Source organism: Mobula hypostoma, chromosome 6, assembly GCF_963921235.1.
Source record: "Mobula hypostoma chromosome 6, sMobHyp1.1, whole genome shotgun sequence".
Taxonomy (NCBI): domain Eukaryota; kingdom Metazoa; phylum Chordata; class Chondrichthyes; order Myliobatiformes; family Myliobatidae; genus Mobula; species Mobula hypostoma.
The window spans coordinates 99848064-99871212 of NC_086102.1; the positions used below are offsets into that span (position 1 = coordinate 99848064).

Consider the following 23149-nt stretch of genomic DNA (forward strand, 5'->3'; position numbering starts at 1 on the left):
GGATGATCAGCCATGATCACAGTGAATGGTGGTGCTGGCTCGAAGGGCCAAATGGCCTACTCCTGCACCTATTGTCTATTGTCTATAATCTCGTGCCAACAAGTCCAGTATCATCTGGAGAAACAGGTATCATCCCCAGCTGCAACGGTGACTATATCACCGCAGACAATCAGAGTCAGTTGTCTGTGATTTCGTCACTCATGGCCGCCGACTACGAGCTCACTGTGGACAGCCAGCATCTGCCGACGCCCATTAACGTTCTTGCCAATGCAATTCAGTAACTCCCGGCCACCTCAGTCCCACTCCCAGCATCTCGCAGGGCTTCCATTTCTGCTGCTCGACAATCTCTGTTACTAATGCTCCCACTCCCGGACCTGAACTGACTCCCGCCTTCAGACCCGCACAGACACCTGCATCTGTTCAGGAATCGAGTACTCTACCACCAGGCAGATATTCTGGTGATCCTGATGGCTGCAGGAATTTTATTGCCCAATGCAAGTCAACATTCCAAGCTCAGCTTGGTCGCTTTGGTGGTGGTGCGTGAAGACTGGCGTACATGGTCAACCTTCCAGATGGACCCTCACTCAGCCTGTTCAATGCTTTACAGGAGCAAGGATACCCCGTAGCCCAGTCATTCTGACATTTCGTGGCGGAGGTAAGGAGGGTTTTGATCTTCCAGTACAGGGTCAGGAGGCTGCCCACCAACTCTTGGACCTGTACCAAGGCGGAGGAACAGTGACAGCCTATGCAGTCAAATTTCACACGCCTGCAGTAGAGACGGGTTGGAATGAGAGATCTCTCATCAGTGCCTTCCAGAGTGGACCAAACACAGGGGTCCGACATGATATCTCTGTCCGGGATGAGCAGAATGGTCTGGATGACCTGGTTAATCTGGCATTCGGGTTTACCAGGTAACTGAGTGGCACAGGGAAAGAATGTTTCGAACTTTCTATGTGCCGTCTGACCACGGTCTTTCCTCGCTCTGTCTCCCTCTCTCACCACCCAGCACCAGTCCACGGAGGAGCCTATCCATGTAGAACACATGCACCTGTCTCTGGAGAAATGAGAACGGCACAGAACAGGTTCCTGCCTCTATTGTGGTGATCCAGGACACTTCCGGACGGCATGTTCCTAGTGTCCAGTAAAAGAGAATACCCATCAGCAGGGAGGGGAATCCTGACGGGTTGGTTCCCTCTTCAGTCAGCTTCCCCTCATTCTGTAATGCTCGCAGCTTCCTTGTCGTGGAGGTCTTAGACCCATGAACTTAAAGCATTTATCAGCTCTGGTGCAGCTGGCAATCTCACGGACATCTCTAGCTCAAAGATGGGGTGTTCCGACATGGGAATTACGAGAAGATCAATGTCAAGGCACTGGACGGTCGACCTCTGGGCATCGGCCAGATCCACCTTTCCACCCAACCACTCCAACTTGTGCTCGAAGGCAACCATCATGAAGAACTTTCTTTCTACCTGGTTGATTCGCCTGAACTGCCACTGGTATCTGGTTATCCCGACCTAAACAACGGATCGATTGGTCACTGAAAGTACTCCGAGAGTGAGAAACAGCATGCCTGTCTGAGGCCAGTTCAAGCTCCATTCCATGAATCCCCCGAGTAGGCTAAGGGTGTGAACCTGTCTGGGATTCCGGCTGAACATGCGGTTCTCCTTGATGTTTTCAATAAAAGAAAGGGCACCACACGGCCACACAACTGTGCCATAGACCTCTTACCTGGCACTAGTCCTCCCCAGGGCTGGCTCTTTTCCCTCATATCCTGAAATGGTGGCCATGGAAGAATACATCAAGGAGGCACCGAGCATGGGGTTTATGAGTCCGTCAACGTTGCCAGCAGGAGCGGGCTTTTTTTGTGAGCAAGAAAGATGGCAAGCTCCATCCCTGCATCAACTATCGGCCCCTGAACAACATCACTGTGAAGAACTGCTACCCTCTTCCCTGCTGGTGCCTGCTTTTTAACATCTCCGGGGAGCAACAATACTTTCAAAAATTGATCTGCGCAATACTTACAATCTGATTCGCATAAGAAAAGGGGATGAGTGGAAAATGGCTTTTAACACCTCTAATGGCCACTATGAATACCTGGTGATGCTTTTTGGTCTGGCCAACGCCCCACTGTATTCCAGGCCTTAGTTATCGATGTGCTCAGGGACATGTTGAACCAGTTTGATTGTGTATTCAGATGACATCTTGCTCTATTCCTGCTCTCAACAGGAGCACATCCAGCATGTCTGGGGAGTACTCAAACAGCTTCTTGAAATTAACTAAGCTCAAAAAATGTGAATTCTATAAAGACCAGCAATCGTTTTTGGGCTATATACTTATCCCATCCAGTGTTTAAATGGACCCTAGTAAAGTTCAGGCAGTTGCAGAATGGCCCAAGCTGTCTATAGTCAAACAGGTACAGCGCTTCATGAGGTTTGAGAACCTTTATCGCCACTTCATCTGGAATTTCGGCTCTATCGCGGTTCCAATTAATGCACTCATCAAGAAGACCTCGACAGGGTTCCTTTGGACGGATGATGCCAACCAAGCACTTTCCGAGCTACAGCAGTGTTTCACCACTGCCCCACTGCTGCAACAGCCAGACCCATCTCAGCCATTCATTGTCGAGGTGGATGCATCCGATGTAGGCATTGGAGCTGTCCTCCCTCAGCACTCGTCTGCGGATAGCTTTGTGCCTTTCTTTCCCGTCGCTTGACTCCGGCCAAGAAGAATTACGATATTGGGAACTGGGAGCTTCTGGCTGTTAAGGAGGCCCTGGAAGAATGGTGACACTGGCTGGAGGGGGAAGAGCATCCATTCTTGGTCTGGACAGATCACAAGAACCTCTCCTACATTCAGGATATTAAGAGACTCAACTCTCGTCAAGACCGGTGGGCTCTCTTCTTCACCCGGTTCAATTGCATCCTCGCCTATGTCCTGGCAGCTGACGCCCTCTCCCGGAGGTTTGACGGATCTGAGGACATTGCCGATCGACAGCCCATTCTCCCTCGCTCATTTATTGCTGCTCCAGTGAATGAGGGAACAGAGGCAGAGGTGAGCACCGCCCAACAGTCAGACCCAGGCTCAGATGGGGTTCCTCCCAACCAGCTGTTCTTTTCTGCTGCGGTGCCTTCCGCAGTGTTGGAATGGGGTCACTCCTCCCGTTTGGCTGGCCACCCAGGAATTGAATGGACCCAGGAGTTTATAAAGACATGATTTTGCTGGCCATCTATGTCCCAGGATGTCCATGACTTTGTATCTATCTGCCCCGCCTGTGCTCAGAACAAGACATCACGTCAGCGTCCTGCGGGTCTGTTATGTCCACTGCCTGTGCCCCTTCGCCCCTAGTCCCACTTCTCATTAGATTTAATCACTGGGCTGCCCCTGTCTAATGGAAACACCACTATTGCAGTCGTTGTGGATTGATTTTCCAAGGCTGCCCACTTCATTGCCCTCCCCAAGCTCCCATCGGAGGTTCAACGTGTGTTCAGGCTCCAGGGTTTTCCTCAAGACGTAGTGTCTGATCGTGAACCACAGTTCACTTCCCATTTTTGGAAGGCTTTCTGCTCTCCTGTAGGAGCCACGGCCAGCCTCTCGTCTGGCTTCCATCCCCAATCTGATGGCCAGACTGACAGAGTGAACCAGGAGTTGGAGACAATGCTGCACTGTCTTGCCTTTTCCAACCCCACGTCCTGGAGCTCCCAATTGGTTTGGACAGAGATCGCCCACAATAATGTCCAGTCGTCCTCCACTGGTATGTCTCCTTTTGAATGCCAGAAGGGATTCCAGCCCCCGCTCTTCCCTGATCAGGAGATCGATGTCGGAGTTCCTGCTGCTGAACAGCTGATCCAGAACTACAAACTCACCTGGAGTCGAGCCAGGGCTTCTCTGCTGCGCGCCCAGAAACAACAATCCTGGCAGGCAGATCGGCTTCATTGACAGGTAAGGCTATTCATGCCAGGAGAGGTCTGGCTGCCATCAAGGGATCTTCCCTTGAAAGCCGAGAGCCACAAATTGGCACCATGCTATGTGGGATGGTTTGAGGTGGAAAAGGCTGTCAACAAGGTGTCCTATAGATTGCATATATCAGCATCACTGAAGATCCACCCGGTATTCCATGTTTCCCAGCTCAAACTAGTTACTACCGCTCCCCTGGCCCCAGTCACCCTACTCCCCACCTGGTAGATGGCTCCCTTGTCTATACAGTGCAGGGCCACCTGGCATCTCACCGGGTACGTGATAAGGTCCAGCACCTTATGGACTGGGAAGGGTATGGTCTAGAAGAATGTACTTGGATTCTAGCGAAGGACGTTTTGGACAAGTCGCTCATCCGGGACTTCCAGCAGACACGGGTCTGTGCCACCTCAGGGGCCGCACCTGGGAGCTGGGGGGGTGGGGGGGAACCTGTCACAACCATGGATTCAGCAGTGCAGCAGATACAGCAATTGAGCTTGTGAATATGCAAATGTCAGCTAATTATTATTTCATTGTGATGGTATTTAACTCCATTCTTTCCGTTGTAGCACTTGTCGAGATTTAAGCAAAGCACAGCAACCTTTTGCTGCCTGTTTACATTTGGTCTTGAGAAATTGGACTGTCAAATCAACCGACTCTGAAGACTAGCGGTATTCATTTTATATTTAGTTATTCCTTTCAGCCACAGTGTTGTCTTCATTTTCCATTTGATTTTTTGTTAACGACCTTGTTTGGCCTAGTGCTTATTGTTTTCTTTTCCCTCTAACTCTGTTCGCTTTAAAGTCTGTGGACTATGGACTGCTTCAGTGGCTCTCGCTCTGCACTTGGCCATATCCGAACTCAGTGACACTTGGCCAGCTCCATCATGGGCACTAGGCTCCACATTATCAAGGATATCTTCAAAGGGAAATGTCTCAAGAAGGTGCCATCCATCATTAAGGACCTCCATCACCCAGTACATGACTTCTCTTTACTATCATCAGGAGCCTGAAGACACATTCAACGAATCAGGAATACCTTCTTCCCTTCTGCTCTCAGAGCTCTGAGAGGTTCATGAACACTACCTCACAATTTTGATCTTTTTGCACCATTTAGTTAGTTTCATATTTCTATTGTAACTAGTAGTATTTTTAATACTATATATTGTACTGCACTGCTGCCGGAAAACAAACTTTTTGAGTGGCGATGATAATAAACCTGACTCTGAAGCAACTGATCAGCTGTTATTCACTTTGGAGATCAATGCAGAGCACACAGCCCACCCAAGTCCATCAGGAATATGTGATGTTGCAGAATGTGATTGACTAATACAAAGCACATGTAAGCTGCACTAATACTGTCAACAGAAGCAAGCTACCAGAGAAGGCTGCGACTTTGTGTCAATAACATAGCATGAAGGGTGTGGTGCAACAGAAGCACCTGAATGGAAGTATGCATAAATCCTTGGAAGAGGCGGGGCCTGTTGAAAGAGCAATTGGTAATGTGCAACGATTGACATCTGAGGCAAAGTATTACCGGGAAGGTCAACAAGAGAACTGAAATGTGATTCAATATTGATTTATTTAATTTACTCAAAAGCTGAGGGGAGGTTCTGCAAACAAAACCATTATCTTCTTAAGTACAGGCCCTTTGGCCTATGATGTTGTGCTGACATCTTAACCTACTCTAAGATCAAACTACCCTTCCCCTCCCACATCGCCATTGACTTCACTTTCATCCATGTGCCCATCTAAGATATTAATCAGTTGACTGTTAGTTCAAAGAATTTGCTCTTCTGTTCTGATGACTGGTGACTTAATACGGGTGTACAAGATGATAAGAGGACAGCCGGAGACTTTTTCCCAGAATGGATCTGTCCGATATAAGTCAGCACAATTTTAAGGTGGTTGGAGGAGAGTATGGGTGGATGTACGAAGTAGGTTTATTACAGAGTGATGAGTGCACTGCCAGGGGTGGTGGGACAGGCTGGTACATTAGGGACATTTAAGATTCCTAGAGAGGCACAAGGGTGATATTGATGACCTTATGGCCTATACTATGTTGTAATGTTCTACAATTCACTGAGTGAGTTTCTTTCATTGAAAGAAATGGAAAATGTGCTTATTGTCAGGACTCCTGATTATTTCCTGGATGAAATATGTTGACCATGTTGATTCAGGAGTCAGCTGCTTAGACTTTTGGGCCTGCCCTGCCATTCAGGGTGATCTATGTTGGCCCTGGCTGTGCTGGTACTGATGGATTCCAATAAAGGTGGGACAAGACTAAGAAATGGAGCCAGGCAAAGGAGCCATGTTCCCACCAAACAACAGATCAGTAAACAAGAGGAAACTATTCGGAGTGAGGGATAGAATTGCCAAGACACTGAAGGCTGAAATATGATGAATGGGTCCAAGAAGAAGTGTGGTGCACAACAGACTAGCATTGAAAGGTGTGGAATTCTCTCAGATGAAAAGATGTGACAGATATACATTTGTCACACGTATATCTAAAATACAGTGAAACTAATCCTTTGGATTAAATCAAATCAGTGAGGATTGTGCTGAAGGAAGCCCACAAATGTTATCATAGGAACAAGAATAGGAAGAAGAGTAGGCCATCTGGCCCATCAAGCCTGCTCCGCCATTCAATAAGATCATGGCTGATCTAACCATGGACTCATCTCCAGCTTCCTGCCTTTTCCCCATAACCCTTAATTCCCCCTACTATGCAAAAATCTGTCCAACCTCATTTTAAATATATTTACTGCTTCATTGGACAGAGAATTCCACAGATTCACCACTCTTTGGAGAAAAGCAATTCCTCTTCATCACAGTCCTAAATTTACTCCCAAAAATCTTGAGGCTTTGTCCCCTAGTTGTAGTGTCACCTATCGGTGGAAGCTACTTTCCTGCCTCTATCTTATCTATCTCTCTTATTATTTTATGTTTCTATAAGATCTCCTCTCATCCTTCTGAATTCCAGCGGGTTTAGTCCCAGATGACTCAATCTTTTCTCATTGTCTAACCCCCTCATCTCTGGAATCAATCTGGTGAGCCTCCTCTGCATCACCTCCAAAGCCAGTATATCCTTCCTCAAACAAGGTGACCAGAAATGTACGCAGTACTCCAAGTGCGGCCTCACCAGTATGCTGTACAGTGCACCATACTCCTGGCATTCCCATAACTTGCTAATCCTAACCATACATCTTTGGAATGTGTGAGGAAACCAGAGCAGCAGCACAGGGAGCTGGGGGCAGCATAGATCACCCATGATCATACTGAATGGCAGGGCAGGCTCGAAAGTTTAAGTAGCTGACTCCTGCCATCGGATCTGAATCAACACCAATGTTTCTTTGTCTGGGAAGCCCACACGGTCACAGGGAGAACAGACAGGCTGTGGTGGAAATTGAACACCAGTTGTTGATTGCTGGTGATAACGTTGTACTAACCCCTATGCTACCCTGCTGGCCAGAGGACTGGAGCAAGATAGAGTGACAATAGTGGGGGAGTCTAGGACTAGACAGCACAGCCTCAGAATACAAGGATATCATTTAGAACCATGATGAGAGAGCATTTCTTTAACCAAAGGACAATGAATCTATGGAATTCATTGCCACAGATGGTGTGGAGGCCTAGTCATTGGGTGTATCTAAAGTAGAGGTTGATAGGTACTTGATTAGTAAAGGTGTCAAAGGTTAAGGGGAGAAGGCGGGAAAGGGATAATAAGTCAGCCATGACCGAAGGGTAGAGCATACTCAATGGGCTGAATGGCCCAGTCCTGCTGCTATGCATTGTGGTCTTCTGGTCTAAAAGATTCCAAGACATTCACAAAGAGTACTGCCCCGAAGTTAAAGGAAATACCGATCATTAAAAAATACATTCCAAAGCCTTTATTATTAATTGCTGTTTTACAAAGCTTACTGTGGATAAATTAGCTGCCATGTTTCCTATATTCCAACTGTGACTGCACTTCAGAACAAAATTACTGGATCCAAAGGCTCTCCCTTTTAAATTGAGCCTGATAGATCATCTCTCAGAACTATTTCTATAAATTTGACACTTACTAGTTTTTAAAGTAAGTGGTGCCAGGAAGAATGACAGATAGAATACTATAGCATGCAGAGGTACCATTCAGCTCAATGAGTCTCTGCCAAATCTTTTCTATCATTAGTCTCACACCGCACAGTATCACAGAAGGTGGCCAGCGAGGGTTTCCACCCATTGAATCCCAATCCTCCACTAATATCCCCTGTAATCAATTCTCCTTATAGCTCTCAATAATTCTATACACGAGGGGCAATTTACAGTGGCAAATTAACCTACCGGCCCATACACGTTTGTTTAAGAAACATGAGGTAAGACTGGAGTGCCCAGGGAAAGGTGCAAACTCCACACAGACAGTACCGTAGTCAGGACTGAACCTGGGACACTGACACAGGTCTATTAGCTGCACCCTGGTGCTTCACATTGTGTTCCCATTATGCTATAATTTTTTCCTCATGAAAACTTATCCAAGCATTGTGGCGAGCATCATTCTTTATAGTGCCAGCTGTAAGATCAGGGGTTCAATTCCTACTGCTGTGTCACAAGGGGGTGCTGGGAACGGACCCAAATGCAAGACATAGACACTGAAGTACAAGGAACAGGACTTGACTAGAGTAGGGACATGACAGGATTCAGACCAGGAGCAGGGACAAGAATGCAGACTTGGGCTTGGGAAAGCAGGACCAGGACTAGGAACCATGGACTAGGAGACAAGGCTTGGACTCCGAGCCCGAGAGTGGACAAGGACCCAGAATCTGGGTCTTGCCTCAGGCTCGGACCCCAGAGCCAGGCAAGGACATGACATGGCTTGAGGCTGGGGTCTTGGGTCTTGAGCTTGGCTTGGGATCCTCGAGGCTTGGGGTCTTGGGTCTTGAGCTTGGCTTGGGATCCTCGAGGTTTGGGGTCTTGGGTCTTGAGCTTGGCTTGGGATCCTCATGGCTTGGGTTCTTGGAGCTTGGCTTGGGATCCTCGAGGCTTGGGTTCTTGGAGCGGCTTGGGATCCTCGAGGCTTGGGTTCTTGGAGCTTGGCTTGGGATCTTCATCTTGAAATGCGGAGGCTGATAACTCGGAGACTGGAGCTGAGAGACAGACTGGAACTGAACATCGACATAGAGCCAGGACTTATCCTACGACAAGCTGGGACTCAACTTCATCTCCACACCAAGGTGGAACAGGTCTCTCCATCAGGTAATGGCAGAACGGCCAGACTTACCCACAGAGGCAAGGACAAGACAAGACAGGTCCCCCACAGGACAACGGCAAAACAGCCTGGCTTACCCCACAGAGGTGAGGACAAGACAAGACAGATCCCCCTGCAGGGCAATGGAAAAACGACCTGGCTTACCCCACAGAGGTGAGGACAAGACAAGACAGATCCCCCCGCAGGGCAACAGCAAAACGGCCTGGCTTACCCCACAGAGGCAAGGACAAGAAGAGACAAACACCAAAGAACAACAGACAGTTCCATCTCTCTCTGCTTCAGGGAAGCTCCGAGTCTCAGTTCAGCCAGCAATCTCAGCTGGCTAAGGAAACAGCCAGATCCCTACCTAGCTTGGAATGACTGGCAGCCACTCAGCTGGCCCGGGAAACAGCTGAATCCATACCACAAAGACAGCTCCGACTATTGACAGCAAGGCTCCATGAAGTGATGGTTCTCCAACACAGTCTAAAGATGACAGGTGGCCGCTCTAGCCTTCCACCAGCAGGTTGCTCCAAGGGGAAGTGACAAGACAAACCAGCCGCCCACACTCAATCCCAAGGCTACTTATATTGCAAGCCCAAAGATGGGAATCAGGTGCCTATGATTAATTCAAACAAGGGACAGCTGGAAGATCCAGAGTCCTGAGTCCACGGACCGGACCGTGAATCGGAATGCGGACTTCATGGACCGGACCATGACATGCTGCCTGTAAGGAGTTTGTACATTCTCATTCTCCCCGTGACCGTGTGGGTTCCCTCCCACAGTCCAAGGCTGTACGGGCTAGCATTAGCAGGTTGGCGCAGGAAGCTTGGCAACACTTGTGGGCTGCCACCAGCACATCTCAGACTGTGGTTGTTGACATGAATGACACATTTCGTTGTATGTTTGGAAGTTTTGATATATATGTAACAAATAAAACTAATCATTAACCTTAAACTCCCTTTAGTAAGTCACAAACAACATACATCAAAGTTGCTGGTGAACGCAGCAGGCCAGGCAGCATCTATAGGAAGAGGCGCAGTCCTGATGTATGTTGCTTGAATTTCCAGCATCTGCAGAATTCCTGTTGTTTTAGTAAGTCACTACTCGATCTGTTTCTACCACTTTTTCATGTGTGTAAAGAGAAGTGAAGAAGCTTAGGGAACTCCAGATCTTAGGTGTTCGGCAGTTGTAGACACTTCCATAAGACATAGGAGCAGAATCTGGCCACTTGGTCCATGGAGTCTGCTCCTAATTTCCATCATGACTGATTTATTATCCCCATCTGCCTCATTCTGTTGCCTTTTCCCCTTAACCATTGATGCCCTGAATTATCAAGAACCTGTCAACCTCAACTGTAAGTATGGCTTGGCCTCTACTGCCCTCTGTGCAGGATAGCTATGGGAGCCAAGTCATTGGATATACACCACAGATTCACTACCCTCTGGCTGAAGAAAATTCCTTTTCATCCCTATAATAAAGGGATGCCCTTCTATTCTGAGGCTGTGCCCCCTGGTCCTAGACTCTTCTGCTACAGGAATCATCCTCTCCACATTCACTCTATCTAAGCCTTTCAATATTCAATAAGTTTCAATGAGACTTATGCTCATTCTTCTAAACTCCAGTGAGTTCAGGCCCAGAGGCATTAAACACCCTTCATACATTAACCCTTTCATTCCCTGAATCATTCTAGTGAACCTCCTCTGGACCCTCTCCAATGCCAGTGCATCCTTTCATAGATAAGGGGCCCAAAAGTGCTCACAATACTCCAAGTGTAGTCTGACCAATGTCTTACAAAGCCTCAACATTACACCATTGCTTTTATTCTACAAATTATACTTCACCAAATTGGAGAAATAAAGTTGGTGATGCTGATGAAGGGAGTAGAGATTTTGAAGGAAGTGGGAGTTACAGGAAACTACAGAGGCAGAGAGGAGTGACATCTTGAAGGCAAAGACAAAATATAGCCAACTGTAAATACTGTGCAAGGCATTTACAAGAATGAAATGTAAAGCACGTACCGGGCAGTCAGTGATGTTTTGGCTCCATAGACTCATGTTGGAGCTGTCTTCGATGGTGGTACATTTTTTCTGCCTCAGGTCCCAGCCACAGTAAGGATCTCTGGCCCCAAGACAAGACCTGCCGATCACACACAGACATGAATAATTAACAGACAGGTTTCATTATTTACGGCCACTCCATGGTCACTTCATTAGATACACCTGCTTGTTAATGCAAAATCGATTCAGCCACTGATATAGCAGCATAAAAGGATGCAATTATGGTCAAGAGGTTCACTTGCTGTTCATATCAAACATGAGAATGGGGAAGAAATGGGCTCTAAGTGACTTTGACGTTGGAATGATTGTTGGTGCCAGATGAGGTGGTTTGAGTATCTCAGAATCTGCTAATCTCCTGGGATTTTCATGCACAACAGTCTCCAGAGTTTACAGAGAAAGGTGTGAAAATCATCCAGTGAGCTGCAGTTCTGTAGGTGAAAATGAGACAGGTCAGAGGAGAATGGCTAGCCTGGTTCAGGCAAAAAGAAAGCAACAGAAACTGTAATAATGATGCATTAGGTACATGGAGCTTAGACAAATAGAGGACTATGCAGTACGGAAATTCTAGACAGTTTCTAGAGTAGGTCATATGGTTGGCACAATATTGTGGCTGAAGGACTTGTAATGTGCTGTAGATTTCTATGTTCTATTATAATAGTGGTGTGCAGAAGAGCATCTCTGAATGTGCAACACATTGAACCTCGAAGTGGATGAGCTACAATGGTTCCAGTCCTGTACCTGAAAAAGTGCTCACTGACCGTATATTTAAATAAGTACTCTCATTGCTGGGGAAAGGAAAACAGCTCTCAAGAGGCAATGAGCTGGCCTTAGTCGAGAGATCTGTAAACTATGTCATTACAGAATCAATGCAAGGTCGAATTTGCTCATACTTGGCATGGTCGATAATGGAGTCAAAGGATAGGGTAGCACCATGGCAACCGAAGGTGACCAAACAGCTTCTGACAGACACAGTATCAACAAGAGCTGGGCAAATGAAATCTCATAGAACATTTGGTGAGTTCACTCCTCTTCATTCTTCCCATTGTATTAGGGACAGAAGGATGAACCAGTGGGTAATGAAAGGGAGATTGTCAGCTTGATCAGCTGTGCTGTCTTTCATCAATCATATATGCCATGAGAAGCTTTATTTTTTTTTGCCCTTTTCTTAATTCTCAAAACAAGCAGCTTCTCGCCCAGTCTTGAAGAGACAGTTTCAAACTCATTCACCTGGCGCCCACTGCTCACTGACCTGTACTAGTTCCTCTTCTGGCAAGAACTCAATATGGGTTGTGTTCAAATCCCTCCATGGCTCACCTCTCTCTCTGTACCCTCTTCCAAGAAGACCATAAGACATAGGAGCAGAATTAGGCCATTCAGCCCATTGTGTCTGCTCCACCATTTCATCATGGGTGATTTATTATCCCTCTCAACCCCATTCTCCTGCCTTCTCCCCATAACTTTTGATGCCCTGACTAATCAAGAACCTATTAATCTCCACTTTAAATATACCCAATGACTTGACCTCCACGGCTGTTTGTAGCAATGAATTCCATAAATTCACCACTCTAGGCTAAAGAAATTCCTCCTCATCTCTGTTCTAAAGGGACATCCTTGTAATTTAATGCTGTACCCTCTGGCCCTAGACTCACCCACCATAGAAAACATCCTCCCCACATCTCTATCTAGGCCTTTCAATAGTCGATAGGTTTCAATAAGATCCCACCCCCCATTCTTCTAAACTCCAGCAAGTAGAGTACAGCCCCAGAGCCATCAAATGCTCCTCTTAAATTAAACCTTTAATTCCTGTGATAACTGGGACTCCCAGGAGAACCGTGTCTGCTTCTGCCATTCGAATTCTGACTTCTATTATCTCCCTATTGATAGCCATGCCTTCAACTACCTGAAGACGAAGTCCTAAAACTCTCTAAACTGCTCCCTCTCCCTTGCTTCATTTTGCATATTTGTTAAAACTTTAAACTTCTTTATTCAGATTTTTGATCGCCTGCCCTAATTGCGTCGATTGCACAAAATCTAGTTTGATAACTCTCCTGCAAAGAGCTTTCGAAAGTGTGGTGTACAAATGCCTGTTGTGCTCTAGACTGTTAAGCGGATAATGTCCAGTGAAGCCCTCACTTGTAAATGAGAATGAAGAAGAGCTGCAGATGCAATGGAGGTTTTTAAATGGTTTTCAACACACATTCAGTTCTGGTTGCCTCATTATAGGAACCATGTGCAAGCTCTAGAGAGGGTGCTGAGGAGATTTACCAGGATACGGCCTGGATTAGAGAGCATGTTTTATGAGGATAGGTTGTGCAAGCTAGAGCTTTTCTCTTTGGAGCTAAGGAAGATGACAGGTGACTTGATAGAGGTATACAAGATGATAAGAGGCATAGGACAGCCATAAGTCTCTGGACAGCCAGAGACTTTCTGCAATGGAGCAGAAATGGCTAATATAAAGGGGTGTAACTTTAAGGTGATTGGAGGAAAATACAGGGGAGATGTTAGAAGTGTATTCTTTGTGCAGAGGGTAGTGAGTATGTGGAAGGCACTACTAGTAGTGGTGGTGAAGGCAGGTACATTAGAGGCATCTTAAAAGCTCTTACATAGGCACAGGAATGATAGAAAAATGGAGGACTAAGTGCAGGGAAGGGTTAGATTGTTCTTAGAACAGTTGAAGGGCCTGAACTTCCCTGTACAGTACTATGTTCTAAATTCAGCTTCATTGAAGCAAGTGGACAGGCAGAGTAACCTGTCCTATTCCTGCTCCACCGTGTTTTCCTTAATGGAGATGATGTTTTGCTGTAGCTTTCTATGTTCTATGTTCTATGTTAGAAGCACCTATAGATTTATAGGTGAAGGAAATGGAATAAAACACTAGAGTCCCAATATCTCAGTGGTTGCTGCGAGATGTTACAAATTTATCCAGCTGCAGCTCATGCCCTTCTAACCTGCACTGCCTGAGGCTTATACAATTCATCACAGCGTGGCAGCCAATCTGAATGTGTGACTTGCCAGAACGAACCTGTCAAGGCAAGGGCAGAGGCAGGTAGAGAGAAAGAGAGGTGAGAGTCGGCAGTGGGAGCAGAGACAGAAAACAGAATGCTCTCCATCTTGAGGCCATGGGTTCAAATCACACTCCTGACTCTGGGGCATCATTGTAGTGCAGAGGACAGTGTAATGCTATTATAGCACCAGCGACCTGCAATCAAACCCGCCCCTGTCCGCAAGGAGTCTGTATGTTTTCCCCATGGTTGCGTGGGTTTCCTCTGGGTGTTCTGTTTTCACCCCCACATTCCAAAGACGTATGGGTTAGTAGGTTAATCACATGGGTGTAACTGGGCAGCACAGGCTCGTTGAGCCAGAAGGGTCTTTTACTGTGCTGTATCTCTAAATCAAATAAAGAACACAAGGCAGAATGGCGCACAAAATCTGCAAAGATAAACAGTGAGAACAATCAGGAAGAAAATTCAAAGGAACAAGTGAAAATCACTCCTACTGTTCTAAATAAATGCAGAGAGTGTGTCACCTTTTCCTTCTTTACTTTTGCACTGCAAGAGTCTGGTTGAAAAAGAAGACTTGCATTTATGTCAGTGTACATCTGAGGAATGCTGCAAGGCATGCACCTCATGATGGGAGAGAATGGTCAGAGCCATGATGTATACTTATGCAACAGAAGTAAAGTTCAAAATTCAAAGTAAATTCATTATCAAAGTACGTATATGTTACCAGATTGGAGACTGGGAGCCTAGAGGCCTTTCCTGGGGTTGGACAAGTGTGTGTGTGTGTGTGTGTGTGTGTGTGTTGGAGGAAAGGAGCTTGTTTTGTTGTTTGCTGTGCTCTGTACTGTTCTGCTGAGCACTGTGGGCATGCTATGCTGACAATGGAAGACGCAGTGACACTTGCAGCAATCGCAAGTGTAGCATAGATGACATGTATGTACTTTGTCAGACACCACACGTGGTAAGCAGATGATGCTCACTCTTTTAGATTACATCTTTAATTTCTGATGGTAGCATATCAGTTAGCATAACATTAGGACAGTACCAGCTGCAAGATCGGGGATTGTACATTTTCCCCATGACCATGTGGGTCACCTCCAGGAGCTATGGTTCCTCCCATATTGCAAATACTGTATGTACAGGTTAGGGTTAGTGAGTTGTGGGCATGCTACATGTGTGCTGGAAGCAAGACAACACTTGCAAGCTGTTCAGTACCATTCTCACTGATCTGGTTTGACACAAAAGATGCATTTCACTGTATATGTACGTGACAATAAATCTAATCTTTATATAACAAGACATCCACAACACCACCTTTCCCAATATAGAATAACATCTTTTCATCATCATATGGAACTGAGTGCCATTACACCTGAGCAAGCCCCTACAGTTATACAGTATAGAAGGCCCTTCAGCCCACCAAGTCAATGCTAACCTACAAAAATATTGGTGGCATCTCTGTGATCATTTTTGCACATTAGCACATTGAGGAGGTATAAGGTGGAAGCAAGAACAGAATGCAGAAAGGACAGTGAAAGAGCAGTGTAGGCAGACAAGGTTCAAGGCCGTGAGATAAATTGTGAGGTCAACGCTTCCACCATTTTGTGCTAATCCGACACAGTCTTCTTGCACAAGAAGCTAGAACGGTGGACTCAGCGCAATACATCACAGGCACATCGCTACCCACCATCAATATCATATCACTTGAGACGTTATCTCAAGAAGGCAACCGAAGATCACCAAAGAACCCATCATCTGCAGCATGTCATCTTCTGTAGCTACCATTGGGCAGGAGATACAGAACTCTGAAGTCTCTCAGCACCAGGTTCAGGAACAGTAACTTCCCTTCAATCATTTGGCTCTAGAACCAATCTGCATAACCCTAACCACCACCTCAGTTTATCAATACTGTGACTATTTCGATCACTTTGCACTACAATGGACTTTGCTTTGTTCTAATTGTGCTCTTTGTATAATTTTGTACATGTAGATTAGGTTTTCTTGTGAATTTTGGCACATACAGTACATATGCACGTGCAAATAACAATAAACTGTAGAGATCTGTCCTCACTTTGACACAAAAGAGTATTTTTCCTGTTGATCAGTGTCAAAAAAGCCAAATGAAATCCACTGTGATTCAATGCTGTAAAACAATAAAACATGAAAACTTCCAGGGGTGGGGGTGGGGGGAAATGGTGAATACTTTTTATAGGCACGTACATACAATCAATCAAAGTATGAAAGTTACTCTTATGTAGTTATATTTTGTTGTGATCTTTATGCTTATTGTGTTCTTTTATGCTGCATCAAATCTGGAGTAACAATCACTCTGTTCTCCTTTACACTTGTGTACTGACGAATGACAATAAACAGCCTAGAATCTGGAATCTTGAATCTCCTCCAGTTCTGTCATCAGATGCTGGCATCAGCAATACAAGCTGAGATAATATAGTTGCATTCAACACGTGAATGTGATACCAATGCACTTTCTTCGTAATAGTTGTCATTCATCACTCTGAGTTGCTGCCCATCACCAGCTCCAAATGACAACCCTACCGCAGTGAAATCATGGCTGCCAGAAACGATGGAGAACTGAAAGGCAGAATGCATAATTGTTCTTCTCAAGTGGACATAATGTGTGAGTTTATCCACCATTCATCACTAAATGAAACCTCAGGATGGTAACGCTCCACTGGTCTGAGCTCCCTTTTGTAAGATCTTTGTTCACGGTTGTCTAAATGACAATACAAAGATCCCTGAGATGTTGCTGAGGCAACCGTGACAGCTGAGACACCATTCACAAAATGGCTCCTCCTGACAACACTGATTCTTGGTAAAAGGATGTAGATCCAGGGATATCCCTGGCAGTCTGCCTGAGTGACATTCCTTAACCGACAAGCCTAGATGGTTGGGAGAGCACTGACTTCCTCTCCTTGCTGCACTCATGCTCTAATCACAGACAGTCAGTGAGGAAGGAACAGGTACTTGGATGGCATAGTCATCAGAATAATTGGAGAATCAGAATCAGGTTTAATATCAGGGGCATATGTTGTGAAATTTGTTAACCTTGCAGCAGCAGTACGATGCAATATATAATATTAGAGAAAAAAGTGTGAATTACAGTATGAATGTATGTATTTAATAGTTGAATTGAATAAGTAGTGCAAAAAAATAGAAATAAGAAGTTTATTTTTGCCTGCAGTTTGCCTGCCAGCAGCACATTGGAGTTGACGATGCTGTCATCTACCTGCTAAACAGAGCCTACTCCCATCTGGATAAGCAGGGCAGCACTGTGAAGATCATGTTTTTTGATTTCTCAAGTGCCTTCAATACCAGCGGTCCCCAACCACCGGGCCGCGGACCGGTTCCAGGCCGCAAAGCATGTGCTACCGGGCCACGAGGAAACGATATGGGTCAGCTGCACCTTTCCTCATTCCCTGTCATGCACTGTTGAGCTTGAACATAGGGTTGGCAACTGTCCCATATTTGCTGGGACATCCTGTATATTAGGCTAAATTGGTTTGTCCCATATTTCCCCTGCTAAGGTAAAGCATTCCTATGAAACCTTTCGTGCTGAAATGGCGTAAAGCAAAGAAGCAATTACCATTAATTTATATGGGAAAAATTTTTGAGTGCTCCCAGACTCAAAAAATAACCTACCAAATCATACCAAATAACACATAAAACCTAAAATAACACTAACATATGGTAAAAGCAGGAATGATATGATAAATACACAGCCTATATAACGTAGAAGTAACATATGTACAGCGTGGTCAAGAAGATTAAGCCAAAATCGATTTGTGTAAAAAAAAAATCAGCACGTACACGCATGTGCATGTCACTCATGCATGCGCACACGTGCAAGGCTTCATGGTCATGGTAGTCTTTCTTGGGGTAAACACAAGTGTCCCAGCATTTGACTGCTACTTTTGTCTCTGATTTGGGAGTGAAGAAGTTGATAACCCCAACTGTAAAAGACATGTTGAGGTGAGTTTAACCCTACTTGAACACCCCCCCCCACCCCGGTCGGCCAGTCCGCAAGAATATTGTCAATATTAAACCGGTCCGCTGTGCAAAAGAGGTTGGGGACCCCTGTTCAATACCATACGCCCCCGCCCCTCATTGCTGAGGGGAAAGCTCTGCTCAATGCAGGTTGGCATTTCCATTTTATCCTGGATAATGAACTACCTGACAGGCAGACCACAATTTGTGTGGCTTCAGAGCTGTGTGTCAGACATGGCTATAAGCAGCACTGGGGCCCCACAGGGGACTGTATTGGCTCCTTTCCTGTTTACCCTGTATGCCTCAGACTTTAGATACAACACTGAGTCATATCATCTGCAGAAATTCTCTGATGACTCAGTAATAGTCGGGTATATAAAGGGAGGACAGAAGGATGAATACAGGGCCCTGGTGGAGGACTTTGTCAAATGGTGCAAGCTGAATCATCTGCAGCTCAACATCAGTAAGGCAAAGGAGATGATGATGGACTTTAGGAAGATTAAGCCTACACTGCTCCCTTCCCTGTTACTATTGATTGTGAGGACGTGGATGTGTGAGGACCTACAAGTACCTGGGGGTGCACCAAGATGACAGACCTGAGTGGAGCACCAACACAGAGGCTATATACAAGAAGGGTCAGAGATGTCTCTCACAAAATGCTGGAGGAACTCAGCAGGCCAGGCAGCATCTATGGAAAAGAGTACAGTTGATGTTTCAGGCTGGGACCCTTCATCACTGAAGAAACACAAAGTGATCGGTGAAACTGGGGGGGAGGGGTGAAGTAAAGAGCTGGGATGTTGATAAGTGAAAGAGATACAGGGCTGGAGAAGGGGGAACCTAATAGAAGGCAGAGGGCCATGGAAGAAACAAAAGGGGGAGGAGCACTAGAGGGAGGGGTGTGATAAGGCTGGTAAGGAGATAAGATGAGACGGAAAAGGAAATGAGGAATGGTGAAGTGGGGGGGGGGCATTACCAGCAGATCCAGAAATCGATGTTCTTGCCATCAGGTTGGAGGCTACCCAGACGGAATATAAGGTGTTCCTCCCCCAACCTGAATGTGGCCTTATTGCCACTGTGGAGGAGGCCATGAATAGACGTGTCGGAATGAGAATGGGATGTGGAATTAAAATGTGTGGCCACTGGGAGATCCCACTTTTTCTGTTGGATGGAGTGTAACTACTTGGTGAAGCGGTTTCCCAATCTACTGGGTCTCACTGATGTACAGGTGGCCACAGTGGCACAGCCGGAGCACTGGATACAGTAGATGACCCCAACAGACTCACAGGTGAAGTGTCAACTCATCTAGAAGAACTGTTTGGGGCCCTGAATGGTAGTGAGGGAGGAGTTGCAGGGGCACTTGTTCCGCTTACAAGGACAAGTGCCAGGAGGGAGATCACCGGGGAGGGATGAATGGACAAGGGAGTTGTACAGGGAGAGATCCCTGCGGAAAGCAGGAAGTGAGGGGGAGAAGGAAAGATGTGCTTAATGGTGGGATCCCGTAGGAGATGGTGAAAATTATGGAGAATTATGTGCTGGACGCGGAGGCTGGTGGGGTGGTAGGTGAGGACAAGGAACCCTATCCCTGGTGGAGTGGCGGGAGGATGGGGTAAGGGCAGACGAGTGCTAAATGGAAGAGATGCGGTTCAGGGCAGCGTTGATGGTGGAGGAAGGGAAGCCCTTTTCTTTGAAAAAGGAGGACACCTCCTTTGTTCTGGAATGAAAAGCCTCACCCTGACAGCAGATGTGGTAGAGACAGAGGAATTGAGAGAAGGGGATGGCACTTTCACAAGTAACAGGGTGGGAAGAGGTATAGTCCAGGAAGCTGTGAGAGTCCGTTGGTTTATAATAAGCATCAGTGGATAAACTGTCTCCAGAGAGAGAGAGAGACAGAGAGATTGAGAAAGCGGAGGGAGGTGATGGAAGTGGACCAGGTAAACTTGAGGGCAGGGTGGAAATTGGAGGCAAGGTTGATGAAGTCGATGACCTCTGCATGGGTGCAGGAAACACCCACAATACAGTCGTCCATGTTACTTGTAAAAGCGCCATCCCCTTCTCTCAATTCCTTCGTCTCTGCCACATCTGCTCTCAGGATGATGGTTTTCATTTCAGAATGAAGGAGATGTCCTCCTTCTTCAAAGGAAAAGGCTTCCCTTCCTCCACCATCAATGCTGCACTCAACCGCATCTCTTCCATTTCACGCATGTCTGCCCTCACCCCATCCTCCTGCCACCCCACCAGGGATAGGGTTCCTCATCCTCACCTACCACCCCACCAGCCTCCGCATCCAATACATAATTCATTACATCCGCTATTTTCAACAGGATCTCACCACCAAGCACACCTCCCCTCACTTTCTGCTTTCCACAGAGATCGCTTCCTATGCAGCCTCCTTTCTTTTCTTCAGTGCTGATGAAGGGTCTTAGCTCGAAACATCCACTGTACTCACAGATGCTGCCTGCCCTGCTCAGTTCTTCCAGCTTTTTGTGTGTGTTGCTTGGATTTCCAGCATCTGCAGATTTTCTCTTGTTCCAGAATCGCTTCTACTTCCTGAGGATACCAAGCTCCTTTCGAGTATTTTGGCCTCTCCTTCACATGTTCTACCAGTTTGTTGTGCAAGTACAATCTTCTATGCAATGGTGTATTGGGGCAATGGCATCAACACAGGCGATGCCAACAGGCTCAATAAACTGTTTAGAAAGGCTGGCTCTATTATAGGTGTCAAACTGGACACACTGGAGCAAAGGACCCTACGGAAAATCCTGGCAATTCTCACCCTCTGCATGCCACCTTGGCTGAACAGAGGAGCACCTTTAGAAATAGACTAAGACAACTGCGCTGCTCCAAAGAACGCTATATGAGGTCATTCTTACCCTCGGCCATTAGGCTCTATAATGAGTTAACCGAGAGCTGGGGAAGTGATGATCCCTCCCTCCTGTTAGACTGTTTAGATAACTTATTTTTTACTCTTTCTTACTTCCCTTCTAATATTTCTATATCTGGATATCTGTGCACTTATAATGCTACTGTGACACTGTAATTTCCTTTGGGATCAATAAAGTATACATCTATTTAATGAGGTTGTGTTCATGGGTTCAATGTCCATTCAAAAATCAGATGGCAGAGAGGAAGAAGCTGTTCCTGAATCATTGATTGTGTGCCTTCAGGCTTCTGTACCCCCTTCCTGATGGTAACAATGAGAAGAGGGCATGACCTGGGTGATGGGATTCCTTAATGATGGATGCCACCTTTTTGAAGCACCACTCCTTGAAGATGTCCTGGATACTATAGAGGCTAGTACCCATGATGGAGCTGACTAATTTAATAACTGCCTGCAGCTTACTTCAATCCTGTGCAGTACCCTCCCCGCCATACCAAACGGTGATGCAGCCAGTTAGAATGCTCTCTGTGGTACATCTGTAGGAATTTGCGAGTGTTTTTGGTGACAACTCCTAAAGAAATATAACTGCAGTCTTGCCTTCTTTATAGCTGCATCAATATGTTGGGTCCAGGTTAGGTTCAATATTTCAGGCTAAGAACCTTCATCAGGACTGGATTGACCTTAGAGTTGGTTTAAGGGTCAGCACAACATTGAAGGCTGAAGGGCCTGTGCTATACAATTGTATGCTCTGCCTATTTTGCTATAGAGAAAAACCTCTCCACCAGAAAAAGTTGGCTCTTCCGGTGGCAACCCATTTCAATTCTACTTCCCATTCCCATTCTGACATGTCTGTCCACAACCTCCTCTACATAAGGAGCAACACCTTTTATTCTGTCTGGGTAGCCTCCAACCTGATAGCATGAACATTGATTTCTCCAATGTCTGGTAATTTCTCCCTCCCCCTTCACCACTCCCCCATTCCCATTTCCCTCTCTCACCTCATCTCCTTACCTGCCCATCAGCTCCCTCTGGCACTCCTCCCCTTCTCCTTTCTTCCATGGTCCTTTGTCCTCTCCTATCAGACTCCCCCTTCTCAAGCTCTGTATCTCCTTCATCAATCAACCTCCCAGCTCTTTATTTTAGTACTCCCCCCTTCCGGTTTCACCTATTACCTTGTACTTCTTTCTCCCCTCCCTCCACCTTCTTTTTCCAGTCTTGAAGAAGCGTCTCCGCCTGAAAAGTCAATGATTTATTTATTTCCACTGTGGCAACATGGCCTGCTGACTTCAGCCAGCACTGTACGTGTGGCCAAGATTGTCCAACCTTTTTTTTTTACCTAATACTCTTTGAACCAGAAGGAAAGTCAGAATATTTTTGGTAAGCAAGTGGAGGGGCAGGGATGGTCGGGGGTGGGGGGGGTGCAGAGATGCAGTAATAATGAAATCAGACATGATAATAAATAGCAGGACATGATTGAGGGTCTGACCTATCCTTTCTTGCCCATAATTCACATACTTCTATTGAATAAATTGATCCTCCCGTGGGCTGTCTTCAAACCCAGTCACAAGAGTAGCTGGATTGCAGAAAATGACAATCTTATTTTCTGACATCTTTCAAGAAAAGAATCAAATCCGGAAATGCTGGAAACACTCAGTAGGTCAAGCAGTGCCTATTGAAAGAGGAACAGAGTTAATATTATCGGCTGGTGAAGCATCTTCCTCCTGAAATATTCTCTCTGTTCCTGTGACACTGTGGCACTTGATCAGGTTTCGGCCTCCTAGCTCCATCAACGCATGTTCAATTCTAATCTTTGGTGCTGTCCATGTCAGTTTCTCCATGTCTCCAATGACCCAGGTTCAATTCTAACCTTTGGTGCTGTCCACATTGTTTCTCCATTTCTCCATCAACCCAGGTTCAATTCTAACCTTTGGTGCTGTCCATGTCAGTTTCTCCATTCCTCTATTGACCCATGTTCAATTCTAACCTTTGGTGCTGTCCATGTCAGTTTCTCCATTCCTCTATTGACCCATGTT

General features: G+C 46.1%; 1 protein-coding gene across 4 annotated transcripts in view; it reads right to left on the bottom strand.

The window, feature by feature from the left end:
- Positions 1-23149, bottom strand: part of sema5ba (sema domain, seven thrombospondin repeats (type 1 and type 1-like), transmembrane domain (TM) and short cytoplasmic domain, (semaphorin) 5Ba) — a 541923-nt gene that overhangs the window by 123827 nt on the left and 394947 nt on the right. For all 4 annotated transcript variants that reach the window (XM_063051327.1, XM_063051326.1, XM_063051325.1 and 1 more), the window contains one exon: positions 11196-11313. In XM_063051327.1, the coding sequence (XP_062907397.1) occupies positions 11196-11313 (118 nt within the window). The remainder of the gene's footprint in view (positions 1-11195; positions 11314-23149) is intronic.